The 22,799-nt window shown below is 43.5% G+C and overlaps 1 protein-coding gene across 3 annotated transcripts in view; it reads left to right on the forward strand.

Moving 5' to 3' along the window:
* Window positions 1–22,799, forward strand: part of LOC138305816 (uncharacterized) — a 161,026-nt gene that overhangs the window by 112,160 nt on the left and 26,067 nt on the right. For 2 of the 3 annotated variants that reach the window (XM_069246089.1, XM_069246084.1), the window contains exons 33-36: window positions 1,076–1,162; window positions 2,399–2,467; window positions 3,877–4,019; window positions 4,361–4,426. In XM_069246089.1, the coding sequence (XP_069102190.1) occupies window positions 1,076–1,162; window positions 2,399–2,467; window positions 3,877–4,019; window positions 4,361–4,426 (365 nt within the window). The remainder of the gene's footprint in view (window positions 1–1,075; window positions 1,163–2,398; window positions 2,468–3,876; window positions 4,020–4,360; window positions 4,427–22,799) is intronic. The other variant, XM_069246096.1, reaches the window with a different exon arrangement.

Genomic DNA, 22,799 nt, shown 5'->3' on the forward strand with positions numbered 1-22,799 from the left:
TACCTTTATGACCAGCTATGTTTACTTGGTGTTTGGGTTACGGCAATTATTGTCAAAAAGGCATCATATTTTAATAATTTGGAAAAATCTTAAAATGTCACGCTCCATTGCGGGCTACATGGTTTAGCCCCTTGAAAAGTGATAAAGGTCGATTTATGAAATTCAAATTAATTTGATTAAATATAACTTACATAGAAAGATACAACATAACACAAAGAAATGTTGTGTCAAAAATCGTTATAATATGTGCTGTCGTTGTGTAGAAAAACGAAAATAACCAAAGCTCGGGCTCGGGTTTTAAAGCTCGGGCTCGGGGCGGGCTACATGGTTTAGCCCCCACCCTGTTTGACGACGACTGGTTGATTAGAATTTCGACTTCGTTGAAAACAACGACAGTAAGATCATTCATTTAAACGTAAGAAATGTCACAAGGAATATCTATATATTCAGAATGTCACTACATACCTTATTTTTAATTTGTAAACTCCCCGAAAGATAGGATTTTCTTTGAAATAATAGAGCACCTGTTTTCCCGCATGGCGCTAAAATTACGTCATCTACTTTCACAACTCATGCGCAAACCACGATATTTCAACTGCTTCCGCTGAGCTAAAAATATCGTCGTTCTGACTGAAGTGGGGGATTCCTGTTGGTTACGTTACGACAACTACTAAACCATGGCTTGTTAGAATAAAATATTTTGGAAATATTTCTTTGAGATTATAAACTTATGATCAACACAAATGCTATTCATTATTTCAGTCACACATTTTCGTTTTTGATCACAGAAATATGGGGTTTCCCAATTTTTGTCTAGCGGGTATATATACCCGTTCAGCACCCGACCGATGGATTAGATATATACCCGTTCAGCACTACTAGGGTTAAGAAATATTATGGTGCAGAAACATTTTTGAGGTGGTGTTGGTGGAGGAAGAGGTGCTTACCTGCAAGGGAAAAAGTGTATAATGTACAATATTCAGAGGTTGTGAAAAAGCATCAATTATCTTTACAAATCTTAAATTGTGCAGATCCCAAGTCATTGTTTGTTGGAGAGTGTTTTATATTTGTACAGATGAAAGGTCGTCGTGTAAGTGAGGTAGCCATCCCTCGGGCGTTAGGAGGAGTTGGAGTCCCTTCCCTCACACACTCATCTTCTATGGTATTTATTGTCATATGTTTGTCTTATTGTACAATATTGCAACCACTGTGACTTTACGAAATCTCCAGTGGACGGAGATCTTATAAAGCTCCCAAATACATCTGTCGTATTATCTATATGTGCAAAGACACCATTGATACAAATATCTGTGCATGTTGTTCAGTAGAAACTTACGAAAAAATCCAACTTTTTGTTTTCAAAAAATTGGAGTAATGATATTCTTATATTATGTTGCAAGCAAGCTATAAATTCATGATATTAAAATGGAACCTGGGGTATTTTGAGGTTGTCTTCTCAAAAAACAAAACAAAATGAAAATAACAACAGCAGTCATAATAAGTTAATTCTGACACCAGTAATTTGGATGTTACTAACTGACTGCACTGTAATCTTTGTAATGTTTCGTGTTCAATCTTAATTTATAATGATAAATATAGAGTGCAATAACAATGGTTGAGAGAATCTGTGTTTAAACAATAATCTGTATCCTTTACAAACATAATGATGGCTTGATGTGATTGTATAACACTATAAAACTTAAGTTTTCTATGTATTTGTTACACATTAATCAGATTAACTTAACATATATGTATATAAAGATTGAAATGCTACTTTATTTCTTTGAAATTTCACTTTTGTTTTAAAGTGGTCATGGTTTACAGAATGCTCATGATGGCTGCTTTATGTCTAGCTTTTATAGGATTCATCTCATTTTATTCTCAGAATAAGTTCAGAAAAATTTACAATTTATTATCAAACTTCATAGTTTGGTTCTGATATCCATTGCATTGCCTGCAAATATACCTGTATTTACTTTACAGAAAGTATTTATTTATATACAGCATAATATGATATTATATGCAGAGATCATCATTGTAATCATCATAATATTTCTGTGAACTTTGACCTCTTTTTGTGCCAAAACTGTTTTAGTTGTTGTCCTCTGTGGATAGTCAACAACACAGTGCAAAGGTTTAGTAATATGTTGTCATGTCATTGTACATAATGTAAACAAAACAAATAATGTTAAATAGGGAAGTTTGCTTGAGCAGGACTTTAGAGAGTGAGAAGAAACAAATTTTGTTTTAATTAATTCAAGTACAGGTGGTAGGAGGGGGAATAACAGCTTGTTGACCATCTACTTAAGATTCAGGAGACACAACTGTGTTCAGTTTTGGACAGCTCTCTTACACTGCTAGCTGTAGTAATATATACAAACTTTGCATGTCTCTATAGGATGCTTCTACTATGTCTTTGGAGTGCAAGTCACCATCTTGGTCCAGGAAAGACTCGCCAGACTCTGAGGTGAGAGTTCCATGCACAATCAACAATACATCTTCTCCATTGGCTGACCTTCTGATAACCATGTCAATGCAAAATTTGCATGAATGCAGTGCATTGTATTTGTTGTAATGAAGCATGATTTAATATAGAATGGCAGAAATAGTTTGGCCTTTGTCATGAAATTGCATGAATATAATACATACAACCCTATTGATATTTCAGCAATTTAAAACCTTGACTATAACTCTTCTGTTGTGAAACGTATTAACAACATTGCTGTAATCACATCTGAATAATCGTACAATATTAACTATCCAAGGATATCTGTTCAACATTTTTAGATAACACAAGAATAACATAATTCTGACAAGACAATCTTGTATGTACATGAAAGAATAGAAATGGCAGATGTTTATTTTCCTCCAATACTTTGAAACAAAGCAATCCTCTTCAATACCCTCTCAATGAAAGTTTCTGTTAATGAGTGTTGCTGTTTTGTGTCATATGTCACACTGCATGCCAAATATCTTTTCCCTGCTCCACTATAGATATACCAGGCATCTGCTTATTCCCTTGTGAGGTTTGCAAGTAAGGTCGTCGGTTAGTAATATCCCCAGCCAGTAGGAAATGTCTTGGTTATGTCCCTACCCATTAAAGTTAAAACTGATCAGGTACACATGTGTGTTCAATGTGTATCTATAGAGACAAAGCTGGAAAAGCATGAGCTGTCTAGTGTTGATGTGTCATGAAATGTTAAGAAGTATAGATTTGGATGATAAAAGACAAAAGGATTAGAAATTTTTATGAAGAACAAATGGGTAATTGTTAATGCTAGAACACAAGAAAGTGCTGCAGGCTTAGATTTAGAAGGGGCAATATGACACTTTTCACCTCTTTGGAAGATGAATAATTGGCAAAGCTATTTTGTGGCAGTAATAAGTCCAAGCCCACCCACCCATCCACTCCTTCAACTTTTTCTGGCTTGGTCCATGCATCATGATTTTAGTACTTACCATCAGGTTTCTTACATGAACAAAATTACAAGGTAGATATAGAAATATTTGATACAGAGGTATTAGAATGCACTCTTTAAGTCTTAGAAGTCAATTTTGTTAGAACTATGTGGTGAAGGTTGATGCTGTTATTGGACTATTGCTCAGTTGAAGATCTACTGTCATGGCTGTGGTAGTCAAAGACACTCAAACTGTTACATCAAACCTTCCCACAAAGCAGATGGCCCTTTGGTAATAATATTTGCTACAATATGAGTAAATTAACACAAGATCCAATTATGTGTACATGTACATGAAACTAGGTGTTGCAAACATGTAAAAAAAAAGTTCTTACTTTTGCTTCATGTCAATAGCATATGAGACCTGAAATGATATGAACTATTTTTATGATGATATCAATAATTATTTGATGTACAGGATGCCAAATCAAGATTCCAGTGTGCTGTGGCATCCATGGCCATGAAAAATGCTGTTTCAGACACATTTCGTCGGGGTTCCCTAGGAAATCAAGTCTCTAAGAACAGCACACCACCAAAGTCTCGCGAGAATTCGACTGAAAGGTCTGTATGTACAGTGAAAAAGTAATACCATTTTTTTCAAAGATAGATTACTTTTATATTTTATATTCAAGATCAATACACATCTTAATGGATACACAGAGTGCTTTCTGTCTGTCCTTCCATTTTTGTCAATATTTCATTTAAATTTTTGATATTCATGAAAGTAAGTTGATTATTACTTTTGTCTAGAAGCAGGCAAAATAAAGATGTTTCCTCTGCAGTAGAAATGAAAGGATTTGAATCCTACTTGATTTGCAGCATCCTTGTTATATCATATTGATCTTCATTACAATCCCAGTAAATGACCTAGTGATGTATAAATAACCAATTTTTGTTTGTAGTAAAGAAGTCCAGGACAAGTCACCAATAAAACAGAATTCCAAAGAGGAGGAAGCCTTCCAGAAGGGGTGAGTGTAGACAAGTAATGCTAGGTCTCTACATAGAGTGTAAGTTAGGAGGAAGCCTTCCAGAAGGGGTGAGTCTAGACAAGTGATGCTAGGTCTCTACTTAGAGTATAAGTTAGGAGGAAGCCTTCCAGAAGGGGTGAGTGTAGACAAGTAATGCTAGGTCTCTACATAGAGTGTAAGTTAGGAGGAAGCCTTCCAGAAGGGGTGAGTGTAGACAAGTGATGCTAGGTCTCTACTTAGAGTATAAGTTAGGAGGAAGCCTTCCAGAAGGGGTGAGTGTAGACAAGTAATGCTAGGTCTCTACTTAGGGTGTAAGTTAGGAGGAAGCCTTCCAGAAGGGGTGAGTTTAGACAAGTAATGCTAGGTCTCTACTTAGGGTGTAAGTTAGGAGGAATCCTTCCAGAAGGGGTGAGTGTAGACAAGTGATGCTAGGTCTCTACTTAGAGTATAAGTTAGGAGGAAGCCTTCCAGAAGGGGTGAGTGTAGACAAGTGATGCTAGGTCTCTACTTAGGGTGTAAGTTAGGAGGAAGCCTTCCAGAAGAGGTGAGTGTAGACAAGTAATGCTAGGTCTCTACTTAGAGTGTAAGTTAGGAGGAAGCCTTCCAGAAGGGGTGAGTGTAGACAAGTGATGCTAGGTCTCTACTTAGGGTGTAAGTTAGGAGGAAGCCTTCCAGAAGGGGTGAGTGTAGACAAGTGATGCAAGGTCTCTACTTAGAGTATAAGTTAGGAGGAAGCCTTCCAGAAGGGGTGAGTGTAGACAAGTGATGCTAGGTCTCTACTTAGGGTGTAAGTTAGGAGGAAGCCTTCCAGAAGGGGTGAGTGTAGACAAGTGATGCTAGGTCTCTACTTAGAGTGTAAGTTAGGAGGAAGCCTTCCAGAAGGGGTGAGTGTAGACAAGTGATGCTAGGTCTCTACTTAGGGTGTAAGTTAGGAGGAAGCCTTCCAGAATGGTTGAGTCTAGACAAGTGATGCTAGGTCTCTACTTAGAGTGTAAGTTAGGAGGAAGCCTTCCAGAAGGGGTGAGTGTAGACAAGTGATGCTAGGTCTCTACTTAGGGTGTAAGTTAGGAGGAAGCCTTCCAGAAGGGGTGAGTGTAGACTAGTGATGCTAGGTCTCTACTCAGGGTGTAAGTTAGGAGGAAGCCTTCCAGAAGGGGTGAGTCTAGACAAGTGATGCTAGGTCTCTACTTAGAGTGTAAGTTAGGAGGAAGCCTTCCAGAAGGGGTGAGTGTAGACAAGTGATGCTAGGTCTCTACTTAGGGTGTAAGTTAGGAGGAAGCCTTCCAGAAGGGGTGAGTGTAGACAAGTGATGCTAGGTCTCTACTTAGAGTGTAAGTTAGGAGGAAGCCTTCCAGAAGGGGTGAGTGTAGACAAGTGATGCTAGGTCTCTACTTAGGGTGTAAGTTAGGAGGAAGCCTTTCAGAAGAGGTGAGTGTAGACAAGTGATGCTAGGTCTCTACTTAGAGTATAAGTTAGGAGGAAGCCTTCCAGAAGGGGTGAGTGTAGACAAGTGATGCTAGGTCTCTACTTAGGGTGTAAGTTAGGAGGAAGCCTTTCAGAAGAGGTGAGTGTAGACAAGTGATGCTAGGTCTCTACATAGAGTATAAGTTAGGGAAGCTTCAAGGGTTGAGACAGTTGCTAGGTCTCTACTTAGGTGTAAGTTAGGAGGAAGCCTTCCAGAAGGGGTGAGTGTAGACAAGTGATGCTAGGTCTCTACTTAGAGTGTAAGTTAGGAGGAAGCCTTCCAGAAGGGGTGAGTGTAGACAAGTGATGCTAGGTCTCTACTTAGGGTGTAAGTTAGGAGGAAGCCTTTCAGAAGAGGTGAGTGTAGACAAGTGATGCTAGGTCTCTACTTAGAGTATAAGTTAGGAGGAAGCCTTCCAGAAGGGGTGAGTGTAGACAAGTGATGCTAGGTCTCTACTTAGAGTGTAAGTTAGGAGGAAGCCTTTCAGAAGAGGTGAGTGTAGACAAGTGATGCTAGGTCTCTACTTAGAGTATAAGTTAGGAGGAAGCCTTCCAGAAGGGGTGAGTGTAGACAAGTGATGCTAGGTCTCTACATAGAGTATAAGTTAGGAGGAAGCCTTCCAGAAGGGGTGAGTGTAGACAAGTGATGCTAGGTCTCTACTTAGAGTGTAAGTTAGGAGGAAGCCTTCCAGAAGGGGTGAGTGTAGACAAGTGATGCTAGGTCTCTACTTAGGGTGTAAGTTAGGAGGAAGCCTTCCAGAAGGGGTGAGTGTAGACAAGTGATGCTAGGTCTCTACTTAGAGTGTAAGTTAGGAGGAAGCCTTTCAGAAGAGGTGAGTGTAGACAAGTGATGCTAGGTCTCTACTTAGAGTATAAGTTAGGAGGAAGCCTTCCAGAAGGGGTGAGTGTAGACAAGTGATGCTAGGTCTCTACTTAGAGTATAAGTTAGGAGGAAGCCTTCCAGAAGGGGTGAGTGTAGACAAGTGATGCTAGGTCTCTACTTAGAGTGTAAGTTAGGAGGAAGCCTTCCAGAAGGGGTGAGTGTAGACAAGTGATGCTAGGTCTCTACTTAGAGTGTATAAGTTAGGAGGAAGCCTTTCAGAAGTGGTGAGTGTAGACAAGTAATGCTAGGTCTCTACTTAGAGTGTAAGTTAGGAGGAAGCCTTCCAGAAGGGGTGAGTGTAGACTAGTGATGCTAGGTCTCTACTTAGTGTGTAAGTTAGGAGGAAGCCTTCCAGAAGGGGTGAGTGTAGACAAGTGATGCTAGGTCTCTACTTAGGGTGTAAGTTAGGAGGAAGCCTTCCAGAAGGGGTGAGTGTAGACAAGTGATGCTAGGTCTCTACTTAGAGTGTAAGTTAGGAGGAAGCCTTCCAGAAGGGTGAGTGTGCTAGGTAGAAGTGATGCAGTCTCTACTTAGAGTGTAAGTAGTTGAGGAAGCCTTCCAGAAGGGGTGAGTGTAGACAAGTGATGCTAGGTCTCTACTTAGAGTGTAAGTTAGGAGGAAGCCTTCCAGAAGGGGTGAGTGTAGACAAGTGATGCTAGGTCTCTACTTAGAGTGTAAGTTAGGAGGAAGCCTTCCAGAAGGGGTGAGTGTAGACAAGTGATGCTAGGTCTCTACTTAGAGTGTAAGTTAGGAGGAAGCCTTCCAGAAGGGGTGAGTGTAGACAAGTGATGCTAGGTCTCTACTTAGAGTATAAGTTAGGAGGAAGCCTTCCAGAAGGGGTGAGTGTAGACAAGTGATGCTAGGTCTCTACTTAGAGTGTAAGTTAGGAGGAAGCCTTCCAGAAGGGGTGAGTGTAGACAAGTGATGCTAGGTCTCTACTTAGGGTGTAAGTTAGGAGGAAGCCTTCCAGAAGGGGTGAGTGTAGACAAGTGATGCTAGGTCTCTACTTAGGGTGTAAGTTAGGAGGAAGCCTTCCAGAAGGGGTGAGTGTAGACAAGTGATGCTAGGTCTCTACTTAGAGTGTAAGTTAGGAGGAAGCCTTCCAGAAGGGGTGAGTGTAGACAAGTGATGCTAGGTCTCTACTTAGGGTGTAAGTTAGGAGGAAGCCTTCCAGAAGAGGTGAGTGTAGACAAGTGATGCTAGGTCTCTACTTAGAGTGTAAGTTAGGAGGAAGCCTTCCAGAAGGGGTGAGTGTAGACAAGTGATGCTAGGTCTCTACTTAGAGTGTAAGTTAGGAGGAAGCCTTCCAGAAGGGGTGAGTGTAGACAAGTGATGCTAGGTCTCTACTTAGGAGTGTAAGTTAGGAGGAAGCCTTCCAGAAGGGGTGAGTGTAGACAAGTGATGCTAGGTCTCTACTTAGGGTGTAAGTTAGGAGGAAGCCTTCCAGAAGGGGTGAGTGTAGACAAGTGATGCTAGGTCTCTACTTAGAGTGTAAGTTAGGAGGAAGCCTTCCAGAAGGGGTGAGTGTAGACAAGTGATGCTAGGTCTCTACTTAGAGTGTATAAGTTAGGAGGAAGCCTTCCAGAAGGGGTGAGTGTAGACAAGTGATGCTAGGTCTCTACTTAGAGTGTAAGTTAGGAGGAAGCCTTCCAGAAGGGGTGAGTGTAGACAAGTGATGCTAGGTCTCTACTTAGAGTGTAAGTTAGGAGGAAGCCTTCAGAAGGGTGAGTGTAGACAAGTGATGCTAGGTCTCTACTTAGAGTGTAAGTTAGGAGGAAGCCTTCCAGAAGAGGTGAGTGTAGACAAGTGATGCTAGGTCTCTACTTAGAGTGTAAGTTAGGAGGAAGCCTTCCAGAAGGGGTGAGTGTAGACAAGTGATGCTAGGTCTCTACTTAGGGTGTAAGTTAGGAGGAAGCCTTCCAGAAGGGGTGAGTGTAGACAAGTGATGCTAGGTCTCTACTTAGAGTGTAAGTTAGGAGGAAGCCTTCCAGAAGGGGTGAGTGTAGACAAGTGATGCTAGGTCTCTACTTAGAGTGTAAGTTAGGAGGAAGCCTTCCAGAAGGGGTGAGTGTAGACAAGTGATGCTAGGTCTCTACTTAGAGTGTAAGTTAGGAGGAAGCCTTCCAGAAGGGGTGAGTGTAGACAAGTGATGCTAGGTCTCTACTTAGGGTGTAAGTTAGGAGGAAGCCTTTCAGAAGAGGTGAGTGTAGACAAGTGATGCTAGGTCTCTACTTAGAGTATAAGTTAGGAGGAAGCCTTCCAGAAGGGGTGAGTGTAGACAAGTGATGCTAGGTCTCTACTTAGGGTGTAAGTTAGGAGGAAGCTTTCCAGAAGAGGTGAGTGTAGACAAGTGATGCTAGGTCTCTACTTAGGGTGTAAGTTAGGAGGAAGCCTTTCAGAAGAGGTGAGTGTAGACAAGTAATGCTAGGTCTCTACTTAGAGTGTAAGTTAGGAGGAAGCCTTCCAGAAGGGGTGAGTGTAGACAAGTGATGCTAGGTCTCTACTTAGAGTGTGTAAGTTAGGAGGAAGCCTTCCAGAAGGGGTGAGTGTAGACAAGTGATGCTAGGTCTCTACTTAGAGTGTAAGTTAGGAGGAAGCCTTCCAGAAGGGGTGAGTGTAGACAAGTGATGCTAGGTCTCTACTTAGGGTGTAAGTTAGGAGGAAGCCTTTCAGAAGAGGTGAGTGTAGACAAGTAATGCTAGGTCTCTACTTAGAGTGTAAGTTAGGAGGAAGCCTTCCAGAAGGGGTGAGTGTAGACAAGTGATGCTAGGTCTCTACTTAGGGTGTAAGTTAGGAGGAAGCCTTCCAGAAGGGGTGAGTGTAGACAAGTGATGCTAGGTCTCTACTTAGTGTGTAAGTTAGGAGGAAGCCTTTCAGAAGAGGTGAGTGTAGACAAGTAATGCTAGGTCTCTACTTAGAGTGTAAGTTAGGAGGAAGCCTTCCAGAAGGGGTGAGTGTAGACTAGTGATGCTAGGTCTCTACTCAGGGTGTAAGTTAGGAGGAAGCCTTCCAGAAGAGGTGAGTCTAGACAAGTAATGCTAGGTCTCTACTTAGAGTGTAAGTTAGGAGGAAGCCTTCCAGAAGGGGTGAGTGTAGACAAGTAATGCTAGGTCTCTACTTAGAGTGTAAGTTAGGAGGAAGCCTTCCAGAAGAGGTGAGTGTAGACAAGTAATGCTAGGTCTCTACATAGAGTGTAAGTTAGGAGGAAGCCTTCCAGAAGAGGTGAGTGTAGACAAGTGATGCTAGGTCTCTACTTAGAGTATAAGTTAGGAGGAAGCCTTCCAGAAGAGGTGAGTGTAGACAAGTGATGCTAGGTCTCTACTTAGAGTGTAAGTTAGGAGGAAGCCTTCCAGAAGAGGTGAGTCTAGACAAGTGATGCTAGGTCTCTACATAGAGTGTAAGTTAGGAGGAAGCCTTCCAGAAGAGGTGAGTGTAGACAAGTGATGCTAGGTCTCTACTTAGAGTGTAAGTTAGGAGGAAGCCTTCCAGAGAAGAGGTGAGTCTAGACAAGTGAATGCTAGGTCTCTACATAGAGTGTAAGTTAGGAGGAAGCCTTCCAGAAGAGGTGAGTCTAGACAAGTGATGCTAGGTCTCTACATAGAGTGTAAGTTAGGAGGAAGCCTTCCAGAAGGGGTGAGTGTAGACAAGTGATGCTAGGTCTCTACATAGAGTGTAAGTTAGGAGGAAGCCTTCCAGAAGAGGTGAGTGTAGACAAGTGATGCTAGGTCTCTACATAGAGTGTAAGTTAGGAGGAAGCCTTCCAGAAGGGGTGAGTGTAGACAAGTGATGCTAGGTCTCTACTCAGGGTGTAAGTTAGGAGGAAGCCTTCCAGAAGAGGTGAGTGTAGACAAGTGATGCTAGGTCTCTACTTAGAGTGTAAGTTAGGAGGAAGCCTTCCAGAAGAGGTGAGTGTAGACAAGTGATGCTAGGTCTCTACATAGAGTGTAAGTTAGGAGGAAGACTTCCAGAAGGGGTGAGTGTAGACAAGTAATGCTAGGTCTCTACATAGAGTGTAAGTTAGGAGGAAGCCTTCCAGAAGGGGTGAGTGTAGACAAGTAATGCTAGGTCTCTACATAGAGTATAAGTTAGGAGGAAGCCTTCCAGAAGGGGTGAGTGTAGACAAGTGATGCTAGGTCTCTACTTAGAGTGTAAGTTAGGAGGAAGCCTTCCAGAAGGGGTGAGTGTAGACAAGTGATGCTAGGTCTCTACTTAGAGTGTAAGTTAGGAGGAAGCCTTCCAGAAGGGGTGAGTGTAGACAAGTAATGCTAGGTCTCTACATAGAGTGTAAGTTAGGAGGAAGCCTTCCAGAAGAGGTGAGTGTAGACAAGTGATGCTAGGTCTCTACTTAGAGTGTAAGTTAGGAGGAAGCCTTCCAGAAGGGGTGAGTGTAGACAAGTGATGCTAGGTCTCTACTTAGGGTGTAAGTTAGGAGGAAGCCTTCCAGAAGAGGTGAGTGTAGACAAGTAATGCTAGGTCTCTACTTAGAGTATAAGTTAGGAGGAAGCCTTCCAGAAGAGGTGAGTGTAGACAAGTAATGCTAGGTCTCTACATAGAGTGTAAGTTAGGAGGAAGCCTTCCAGAAGAGGTGAGTGTAGACAAGTGATGCTAGGTCTCTACTTAGAGTGTAAGTTAGGAGGAAGCCTTCCAGAAGAGGTGAGTGTAGACAAGTGATGCTAGGTCTCTACTTAGAGTGTAAGTTAGGAGGAAGCCTTCCAGAAGAGGTGAGTGTAGACAAGTGATGCTAGGTCTCTACTTAGAGTGTAAGTTAGGAGGAAGCCTTCCAGAAGGGGTGAGTGTAGACAAGTGATGCTAGGTCTCTACTTAGGGTGTAAGTTAGGAGGAAGCCTTCCAGAAGGGGTGAGTGTAGACAAGTGATGCTAGGTCTCTACTTAGGGTGTAAGTTAGGAGGAAGCCTTCCAGAAGGGGTGAGTGTAGACAAGTGATGCTAGGTCTCTACTTAGAGTGTAAGTTAGGAGGAAGCCTTCCAGAAGGGGTGAGTGTAGACAAGTGATGCTAGGTCTCTACTTAGAGTGTAAGTTAGGAGGAAGCCTTTCAGAAGAGGTGAGTGTAGACAAGTGATGCTAGGTCTCTACTTAGAGTGTAAGTTAGGAGGAAGCCTTCCAGAAGGGGTGAGTGTAGACAAGTGATGCTAGGTCTCTACTTAGGGTGTAAGTTAGGAGGAAGCCTTCCAGAAGGGGTGAGTCTAGACAAGTGATGCTAGGTCTCTACTTAGAGTGTAAGTTAGGAGGAAGCCTTCCAGAAGGGGTGAGTGTAGACAAGTGATGCTAGGTCTCTACTTAGGGTGTAAGTTAGGAGGAAGCCTTTCAGAAGGGGTGAGTGTAGACAAGTGATGCTAGGTCTCTACTTAGAGTGTAAGTTAGGAGGAAGCCTTCCAGAAGGGGTGAGTGTAGACAAGTGATGCTAGGTCTCTACTTAGGGTGTAAGTTAGGAGGAAGCCTTTCAGAAGAGGTGAGTGTAGACAAGTGATGCTAGGTCTCTACTTAGAGTGTAAGTTAGGAGGAAGCCTTCCAGAAGGGGTGAGTGTAGACAAGTGATGCTAGGTCTCTACTTAGAGTGTAAGTTAGGAGGAAGCCTTCCAGAAGGGGTGAGTGTAGACAAGTGATGCTAGGTCTCTACTTAGAGTATAAGTTAGGAGGAAGCCTTCCAGAAGGGTGAGTGTAGACAAGTGATGCTAGGTCTCTACTTAGGGTGTAAGTTAGGAGGAAGCCTTCAGAAGAGGTGAGTGTAGACAAGTGATGCTAGGTCTCTACTTAGGGTGTAAGTTAGGAGGAAGCTTTCCAGAAGGGGTGAGTGTAGACAAGTGATGCTAGGTCTCTACTTAGGGTGTAAGTTAGGAGGAAGCCTTCCAGAAGAGGTGAGTGTAGACAAGTGATGCTAGGTCTCTACTTAGAGTGTAAGTTAGGAGGAAGCCTTCCAGAAGGGGTGAGTGTAGACAAGTGATGCTAGGTCTCTACTTAGAGTGTAAGTTAGGAGGAAGCCTTCCAGAAGGGGTGAGTGTAGACAAGTGATGCTAGGTCTCTACTTAGAGTGTAAGTTAGGAGGAAGCCTTCCAGAAGAGGTGAGTGTAGACAAGTAATGCTAGGTCTCTACTTAGAGTGTAAGTTAGGAGGAAGCCTTCCAGAAGAGGTGAGTGTAGACAAGTGATGCTAGGTCTCTACTTAGGGTGTAAGTTAGGAGGAAGCCTTCCAGAAGAGGTGAGTGTAGACAAGTAATGCTAGGTCTCTACTTAGAGTGTAAGTTAGGAGGAAGCCTTCCAGAAGAGGTGAGTGTAGACAAGTAATGCTAGGTCTCTACTTAGAGTGTAAGTTAGGAGGAAGCCTTCCAGAAGAGGTGAGTGTAGACAAGTGATGCTAGGTCTCTACATAGAGTGTAAGTTAGGAGGAAGCCTTCCAGAAGAGGTGAGTCTAGACAAGTGATGCTAGGTCTCTACATAGAGTGTAAGTTAGGAGGAAGCCTTCCAGAAGAGGTGAGTGTAGACAAGTGATGCTAGGTCTCTACTTAGAGTGTAAGTTAGGAGGAAGCCTTCCAGAAGGGGTGAGTCTAGACAAGTGATGCTAGGTCTCTACTCAGGAGTGTAAGTTAGGAGGAAGCCTTCCAGAAGAGGTGAGTCTAGACAAGTGATGCTAGGTCTCTACTTAGAGTGTAAGTTAGGAGGAAGCCTTCCAGAAGGGGTGAGTCTAGACAAGTGATGCTAGGTCTCTACTTAGGGTGTAAGTTAGGAGGAAGCCTTCCAGAAGGGGTGAGTCTAGACAAGTGATGCTAGGTCTCTACTTAGGGTGTAAGTTAGGAGGAAGCCTTCCAGAAGAGGTGAGTGTAGACAAGTGATGCTAGGTCTCTACTCAGGGTGTAAGTTAGGAGGAAGCCTTCCAGAAGAGGTGAGTGTAGACAAGTGATGCTAGGTCTCTACTTAGAGTGTAAGTTAGGAGGAAGCCTTCCAGAAGAGGTGAGTGTAGACAAGTGATGCTAGGTCTCTACATAGAGTGTAAGTTAGGAGGAAGCCTTCCAGAAGGGGTGAGTGTAGACAAGTGATGCTAGGTCTCTACTTAGGGTGTAAGTTAGGAGGAAGCCTTCCAGAAGGGGTGAGTGTAGACAAGTGATGCTAGGTCTCTACTTAGAGTGTAAGTTAGGAGGAAGCCTTCCAGAAGGGGTGAGTGTAGACAAGTGATGCTAGGTCTCTACTTAGAGTGTAAGTTAGGAGGAAGCCTTCCAGAAGGGGTGAGTGTAGACAAGTGATGCTAGGTCTCTACATAGAGTGTAAGTTAGGAGGAAGCCTTCCAGAAGGGGTGAGTGTAGACAAGTGATGCTAGGTCTCTACTTAGAGTGTAAGTTAGGAGGAAGCCTTCCAGAAGAGGTGAGTGTAGACAAGTGATGCTAGGTCTCTACTTAGAGTGTAAGTTAGGAGGAAGCCTTCCAGAAGAGGTGAGTTAGACAAGTGATGCTAGGTCTCTACATAGAGTGTAAGTTAGGAGGAAGCCTTCCAGAAGAGGTGAGTGTAGACAAGTAATGCTAGGTCTCTACTTAGAGTATAAGTTAGGAGGAAGCCTTCCAGAAGAGGTGAGTGTAGACAAGTAATGCTAGGTCTCTACTTAGAGTATAAGTTAGGAGGAAGCCTTCCAGAAGAGGTGAGTGTAGACAAGTAATGCTAGGTCTCTACTTAGAGTGTAAGTTAGGAGGAAGCCTTCCAGAAGAGGTGAGTGTTAGACAAGTGATGCTAGGTCTCTACTTAGAGTGTAAGTTAGGAGGAAGCCTTCCAGAAGAGGTGAGTGTAGACAAGTAATGCTAGGTCTCTACTTAGAGTGTAAGTTAGGAGGAAGCCTTCCAGAAGGGTGAGTGTAGACAAGTGATGCTAGGTCTCTACTTAGGTGTAAGTTAGGAGGAAGCCTTCCAGAAGGGGTGAGTGTAGACAAGTGATGCTAGGTCTTCTTAGAGTGTAAGTTAGGAGGAAGCCTTCCAGAAGGGGTGAGTGTAGACAAGTGATGCTAGGTCTCTACTTAGAGTGTAAGTTAGGAGGAAGCCTTCCAGAAGGGGTGAGTGTAGACAAGTGATGCTAGGTCTCTACTTAGGGTGTAAGTTAGGAGGAAGCCTTCCAGAAGGGGTGAGTGTAGACAAGTGATGCTAGGTCTCTACTTAGTGTGTAAGTTAGGAGGAAGCCTTCCAGAAGGGGTGAGTGTAGACAAGTGATGCTAGGTCTCTACTTAGGGTGTAAGTTAGGAGGAAGCCTTCCAGAAGGGGTGAGTGTAGACAAGTGATGCTAGGTCTCTACTTAGGGTGTAAGTTAGGAGGAAGCCTTCCAGAAGGGGTGAGTGTAAACAAGTGATGCTAGGTCTCTACTTAGGGTGTAAGTTAGGAGGAAGCCTTTCAGAAGAGGTGAGTGTAGACAAGTGATGCTAGGTCTCTACTTAGAGTATAAGTTAGGAGGAAGCCTTCCAGAAGGGGTGAGTGTAGACAAGTGATGCTAGGTCTCTACTTAGGGTGTAAGTTAGGAGGAAGCCTTCCAGAAGGGGTGAGTGTAGACAAGTGATGCTAGGTCTCTACTTAGAGTGTAAGTTAGGAGGAAGCCTTCCAGAAGAGGTGAGTGTAGACAAGTGATGCTAGGTCTCTACTTAGAGTGTAAGTTAGGAGGAAGCCTTCCAGAAGAGGTGAGTGTAGACAAGTGATGCTAGGTCTCTACTTAGAGTATAAGTTAGGAGGAAGCCTTCCAGAAGGGGTGAGTGTAGACAAGTGATGCTAGGTCTCTACTTAGAGTGTAAGTTAGGAGGAAGCCTTCCAGAAGGGGTGAGTGTAGACAAGTGATGCTAGGTCTCTACTTAGAGTGTAAGTTAGGAGGAAGCCTTCCAGAAGGGGTGAGTGTAGACAAGTGATGCTAGGTCTCTACTTAGAGTGTAAGTTAGGAGGAAGCCTTCCAGAAGAGGTGAGTGTAGACAAGTAATGCTAGGTCTCTACTTAGAGTGTAAGTTAGGAGGAAGCCTTCCAGAAGGGGTGAGTGTAGACAAGTGATGCTAGGTCTCTACTTAGGGTGTAAGTTAGGAGGAAGCTTCCAGAAGAGGTGAGTGTAGACAAGTGATGCTAGGTCTCTACTTAGAGTGTAAGTTAGGAGGAAGCCTTCCAGAAGAGGTGAGTGTAGACAAGTGATGCTAGGTCTCTACTTAGGGTGTAAGTTAGGAGGAAGCCTTCCAGAAGGGGTGAGTGTAGACAAGTGATGCTAGGTCTCTACTTAGGGTGTAAGTTAGGAGGAAGCCTTTCAGAAGAGGTGAGTGTAGACAAGTGATGCTAGGTCTCTACTTAGAGTATAAGTTAGGAGGAAGCCTTCCAGAAGGGGTGAGTGTAGACAAGTGATGCTAGGTCTCTACTTAGAGTGTAAGTTAGGAGGAAGCCTTCCAGAAGGGGTGAGTGTAGACAAGTGATGCTAGGTCTCTACTTAGAGTGTAAGTTAGGAGGAAGCCTTCCAGAAGGGGTGAGTGTAGACAAGTGATGCTAGGTCTCTACTTAGGGTGTAAGTTAGGAGGAAGCCTTCCAGAAGAGGTGAGTGTAGACAAGTGATGCTAGGTCTCTACTTAGAGTGTAAGTTAGGAGGAAGCCTTCCAGAAGGGGTGAGTGTAGACAAGTGATGCTAGGTCTCTACTTAGTGTGTAAGTTAGGAGGAAGCCTTCCAGAAGGGGTGAGTGTAGACAAGTGATGCTAGGTCTCTACTTAGAGTGTAAGTTAGGAGGAAGCCTTCCAGAAGGGGTGAGTGTAGACAAGTGATGCTAGGTCTCTACTTAGGGTGTAAGTTAGGAGGAAGCCTTTCAGAAGAGGTGAGTGTAGACAAGTGATGCTAGGTCTCTACTTAGGAGTGTAAGTTAGGAGGAAGCCTTCCAGAAGGGGTGAGTGTAGACAAGTGATGCTAGGTCTCTACTTAGGGTGTAAGTTAGGAGGAAGCCTTCCAGAAGGGGTGAGTCTAGACAAGTGATGCTAGGTCTCTACTTAGAGTGTAAGTTAGGAGGAAGCCTTCCAGAAGGGGTGAGTGTAGACAAGTGATGCTAGGTCTCTACTTAGGGTGTAAGTTAGGAGGAAGCCTTCCAGAAGGGGTGAGTGTAGACAAGTGATGCTAGGTCTCTACTTAGGGTGTAAGTTAGGAGGAAGCCTTCCAGAAGGGGTGAGTCTAGACAAGTGATGCTAGGTCTCCTACTTAGAGTGTAAGTTAGGAGGAAGCCTTCCAGAAGGGGTGAGTGTAGACAAGTGATGCTAGGTCTCTACTTAGGGTGTAAGTTAGGAGGAAGCCTTTCAGAAGGGGTGAGTCTAGACAAGTGATGCTAGGTCTCTACTTAGAGTGTAAGTTAGGAGGAAGCCTTCAGAAGGGGTGAGTGTAGACAAGTGATGCTAGGTCTCTATTTAGGGTGTAAGTTAGGAGGAAGCCTTTCAGAAGAGGTGAGTGTAGACAAGTGATGCTAGGTCTCTACTTAGAGTGTAAGTTAGGAGGAAGCCTTCCAGAAGGGGTGAGTGTAGACAAGTGATGCTAGGTCTCTACTTAGGGTGTAAGTTAGGAGGAAGCCTTTCAGAAGAGGTGAGTGTAGACAAGTGATGCTAGGTCTCTACTTAGAGTATAAGTTAGGAGGAAGCCTTCCAGAAGGGGTGAGTGTAGACAAGTGATGCTAGGTCTCTACTTAGAGTGTAAGTTAGGAGGAAGCCTTCCAGAAGGGGTGAGTGTAGACAAGTGATGCTAGGTCTCTACTTAGTGGGTATAAGTTAGGAGGAAGCCTTCCAGAAGGGGTGAGTGTAGACAAGTGATGCTAGGTCTCTACTTAGGGTGTAAGTTAGGAGGAAGCCTTCCAGAAGAGGTGAGTGTAGACAAGTGATGCTAGGTCTCTACTTAGAGTGTAAGTTAGGAGGAAGCCTTCCAGAAGGGGTGAGTGTAGACAAGTGATGCTAGGTCTCTACTTAGGGTGTAAGTTAGGAGGAAGCCTTTCAGAAGAGGTGAGTGTAGACAAGTAATGCTAGGTCTCTACTTAGAGTGTAAGTTAGGAGGAAGCCTTCCAGAAGGGGTGAGTGTAGACTAGTGATGCTAGGTCTCTACTTAGTGTGTAAGTTAGGAGGAAGCCTTCCAGAAGAGGTGAGTGTAGACAAGTGATGCTAGGTCTCTACTTAGTGTGTAAGTTAGGAGGAAGCCTTCCAGAAGGGGTGAGTGTAGACAAGTGATGCTAGGTCTCTACTTAGAGTGTAAGTTAGGAGGAAGCCTTCCAGAAGGGGTGAGTGTAGACAAGTGATGCTAGGTCTCTACTTAGGGTGTAAGTTAGGAGGAAGCCTTTCAGAAGAGGTGAGTGTAGACAAGTAATGCTAGGTCTCTACTTAGAGTGTAAGTTAGGAGGAAGCCTTCCAGAAGGGGTGAGTGTAGACTAGTGATGCTAGGTCTCTACTAGGGTAGTTGGAGGAACTCAGTAGTAAGTTAGGAGGAAGCCTTCCAGAAGGGTGAGTGTAGACAAGTGATGCTAGGTCTCTACTTAGGAGTGTAAGTTAGGAGGAAGCCTTCCAGAAGAGGTGAGTGTAGACAAGTAATGCTAGGTCTCTACTTAGAGTGTAAGTTAGGAGGAAGCCTTCCAGAAGAGGTGAGTGTAGACAAGTAATGCTAGGTCTCTACTTAGAGTGTAAGTTAGGAGGAAGCCTTCCAGAAGAGGTGAGTGTAGACAAGTAATGCTAGGTCTCTACTTAGAGTGTAAGTTAGGAGGAAGCCTTCCAGAAGAGGTGAGTGTAGACAAGTGATGCTAGGTCTCTACTTAGAGTGTAAGTTAGGAGGAAGCCTTCCAGAAGAGGTGAGTCTAGACAAGTGATGCTAGGTCTCTACTTAGAGTGTAAGTTAGGAGGAAGCCTTCCAGAAGAGGTGAGTGTAGACAAGTAATGCTAGGTCTCTACATAGAGTGTAAGTTAGGAGGAAGCCTTCCAGAAGAGGTGAGTCTAGACAAGTGATGCTAGGTCTCTACATAGAGTGTAAGTTAGGAGGAAGCCTTCCAGAAGAGGTGAGTCTAGACAAGTGATGCTAGGTCTCTACATAGAGTGTAAGTTAGGAGGAAGCCTTCCAGAAGAGGTGAGTCTAGACAAGTGATGCTAGGTCTCTACATAGAGTGTAAGTTAGGAGGAAGCCTTCCGAAGAGGTGAGTCTAGACAAGTGATGCTAGGTCTCTACATAGAGTGTAAGTTAGGAGGAAGCCTTCCAGAAGAGGTGAGTCTAGACAAGTGATGCTAGGTCTCTACATAGAGTGTAAGTTAGGAGGAAGCCTTCCAGAAGAGGTGAGTCTAGACAAGTGATGCTAGGTCTCTACATAGAGTGTAAGTTAGGAGGAAGCCTTCCAGAAGAGGTGAGTCTAGACAAGTGATGCTAGGTCTCTACATAGAGTGTAAGTTAGGAGGAAGCCTTCCAGAAGAGGTGAGTCTAGACAAGTGATGCTAGGTCTCTACATAGAGTGTAAGTTAGGAGGAAGCCTTCCAGAAGGGGTGAGTGTAGACAAGTGATGCTAGGTCTCTACTCAGGGTGTAAGTTAGGAGGAAGCCTTCCAGAAGAGGTGAGTGTAGACAAGTGATGCTAGGTCTCTACATAGAGTGTAAGTTAGGAGGAAGCCTTCCAGAAGAGGTGAGTGTAGACAAGTGATGCTAGGTCTCTACATAGAGTATAAGTTAGGAGGAAGCCTTCCAGAAGGGGTGAGTGTAGACAAGTGATGCTAGGTCTCAACATAGAGTGTAAGTTAGGAGGAAACCTTCCAGAAGGGGTGAGTGTAGACAAGTAATGCTAGGTCTCTACATAGAGTGTAAGTTAGGAGGAAGCCTTCCAGAAGAGGTGAGTGTAGACAAGTGATGCTAGGTCTCTACTTAGAGTGTAAGTTAGGAGGAAGCCTTCCAGAAGAGGTGAGTGTAGACAAGTGATGCTAGGTCTCTACATAGAGTGTAAGTTAGGAGGAAGCCTTCCAGAAGGGGTGAGTGTAGACAAGTGATGCTAGGTCTCTACTTAGAGTGTAAGTTAGGAGGAAGCCTTCCAGAAGGGGTGAGTGTAGACAAGTGATGCTAGGTCTCTACTTAGGGTGTAAGTTAGGAGGAAGCCTTTCAGAAGAGGTGAGTGTAGACAAGTGATGCTAGGTCTCTACTTAGGGTGTAAGTTAGGAGGAAGCCTTTCAGAAGAGGTGAGTGTAGACAAGTAATGCTAGGTCTCTACTTAGAGTGTAAGTTAGGAGGAAGCCTTCCAGAAGAGGTGAGTGTAGACAAGTGATGCTAGGTCTCTACTTAGAGTGTAAGTTAGGAGGAAGCCTTCCAGAAGAGGTGAGTGTAGACAAGTGATGCTAGGTCTCTACTTAGGGTGTAAGTTAGGAGGAAGCCTTTCAGAAGAGGTGAGTGTAGACAAGTGATGCTAGGTCTCTACTTAGAGTGTAAGTTAGGAGGAAGCCTTCCAGAAGGGGTGAGTGTAGACAAGTGATGCTAGGTCTCTACTTAGGTGTAAGTTAGGAGGAAGCCTTCCAGAAGGGGTGAGTGTAGACAAGTGATGCTAGGTCTCTCTACTTAGGGTGTAAGTTAGGAGGAAGCCTTCCAGAAGGGGTGAGTGTAGACAAGTGATGCTAGGTCTCTACTTAGGGTGTAAGTTAGGAGGAAGCCTTCCAGAAGGGGTGAGTGTAGACAAGTGATGCTAGGTCTCTACTTAGGGTGTAAGTTAGGAGGAAGCCTTTCAGAAGAGGTGAGTGTAGACAAGTGATGCTAGGTCTCTACTTAGGGTGTAAGTTAGGAGGAAGCCTTCCAGAAGGGGTGAGTGTAGACAAGTGATGCTAGGTCTCTACTTAGAGTGTAAGTTAGGAGGAAGCCTTCCAGAAGGGGTGAGTGTAGACAAGTGATGCTAGGTCTCTACTTAGAGTGTAAGTTAGGAGGAAGCCTTCAGAAGAGGTGAGTGTAGACAAGTGATGCTAGGTCTCTACATAGAGTATAAGTTAGGAGGAAGCCTTCCAGAAAGGGGTGAGTGTAGACAAGTGATGCTAGGTCTCTACTTAGGTGTAAGTTAGGAGGAAGCCTTCCAGAAGGGGTGAGTGTAGACAAGTGATGCTAGGTCTCTACTTAGTGTGTAAGTTAGGAGGAAGCCTTCAGAAGAGGTGAGTGTAGACAAGTGATGCTAGTCTCTACTTAGGGTAAGTTAGGGGAGTTCGGGTAGGTAGACAGTGTATACCTGGTATCCTTAGTTTTAGGTAGGACAGTGTATACCTGGTATCCTTAGTTTTAGGTAGGACAGTGTATACCTGGTATCCTTAGTTTTAGGTAGGACAGTGTATACCTGGTATCCTTAGTTTTAGGTAGGACAGTGTATACCTGGTATCCTTAGTTTTTAGGTAGGACAGTGTATACCTGGTATCCTTAGTTTTAGGTAGGACAGTGTATTCCTGGTATCCTTAGTTTTAGGTAGGACAGTGTATTCCTGGTATCCTTAGTTTTAGGTAGGACAGTGTATTCCTGGTATCCTTAGTTTTAGGTAGGACAGTGTATACCTGGTATCCTTAGTTTTAGGTAGGACAGTGTATACCTGGTATCCTTAGTTTTAGGTAGGACAGTGTATACCTGGTATCCTTAGTTTTAGGTAGGACAGTGTATACCTGGTATCCTTAGTTTTAGGTAGGACAGTGTATACCTGGTATCCTTAGTTTTAGGTAGGACAGTGTATACCTGGTATCCTTAGTTTTAGGTAGGACAGTGTATACCTGGTATCCTTAGTTTTAGGTAGGACAGTGTATACCTGGTATCCTTAGTTTTAGGTAGGACAGTGTATACCTGGTATCCTTAGTTTTAGGTAGGACAGTGTATACCTGGTATCCTTAGTTTTAGGTAGGACAGTGTATACCTGGTATCCTTAGTTTTAGGTAGGACAGTGTATACCTGGTATCCTTAGTTTTAGGTAGGACAGTGTATACCTGGTATCCTTAGTTTTAGGTAGGACAGTGTATACCTGGTATCCTTAGTTTTAGGTAGGACAGTGTATACCTGGTATCCTTAGTTTTAGGTAGGACAGTGTATACCTGGTATCCTTAGTTTTAGGTAGGACAGTGTATACCTGGTATCCTTAGTTTTAGGTAGGACAGTGTATACCTGGTATCCTTAGTTTTAGGTAGGACAGTGTATACCTGGTATCCTTAGTTTTAGGTAGGACAGTGTATACCTGGTATCCTTAGTTTTAGGTAGGACAGTGTATACCTGGTATCCTTAGTTTTAGGTAGGACAGTGTATTCCTGGTATCCTTAGTTTTAGGTAGGACAGTGTATACCTGGTATCCTTAGTTTTAGGTAGGACAGTGTATACCTGGTATCCTTAGTTTTAGGTAGGACAGTGTATTCCTGGTATCCTTAGTTTTAGGTAGGACAGTGTATACCTGGTATCCTTAGTTTTAGGTAGGACAGTGTATTCCTGGTATCCTTAGTTTTAGGTAGGACAGTGTATACCTGGTATCCTTAGTTTTAGGTAGGACAGTGTATACCTGGTATCCTTAGTTTTAGGTAGGACAGTGTATACCTGGTATCCTTAGTTTTAGGTAGGACAGTGTATACCTGGTATCCTTAGTTTTAGGTAGGACAGTGTATACCTGGTATCCTTAGTTTTAGGTAGGACAGTGTATACCTGGTATCCTTAGTTTTAGGTAGGACAGTGTATACCTGGTATCCTTAGTTTTAGGTAGGACAGTGTATACCTGGTATCCTTAGTTTTAGGTAGGACAGTGTATACCTGGTATCCTTAGTTTTAGGTAGGACAGTGTATACCTGGTATCCTTAGTTTTAGGTAGGACAGTGTATACCTGATATCCTTAGTTTTAGGTTAGGACAGTGTATACCTGGTATCCTTAGTTTTAGGTAGGACAGTGTATACCTGGTATCCTTAGTTTTAGGTAGGACAGTGTATACCTGGTATCCTTAGTTTTAGGTAGGACAGTGTATACCTGGTATCCTTAGTTTTAGGTAGGACAGTGTATACCTGGTATCCTTAGTTTTAGGTAGGACAGTGTATACCTGGTATCCTTAG

Source organism: Argopecten irradians, chromosome 1, assembly GCF_041381155.1.
Source record: "Argopecten irradians isolate NY chromosome 1, Ai_NY, whole genome shotgun sequence".
Taxonomy (NCBI): Eukaryota; Metazoa; Mollusca; class Bivalvia; order Pectinida; family Pectinidae; genus Argopecten; species Argopecten irradians.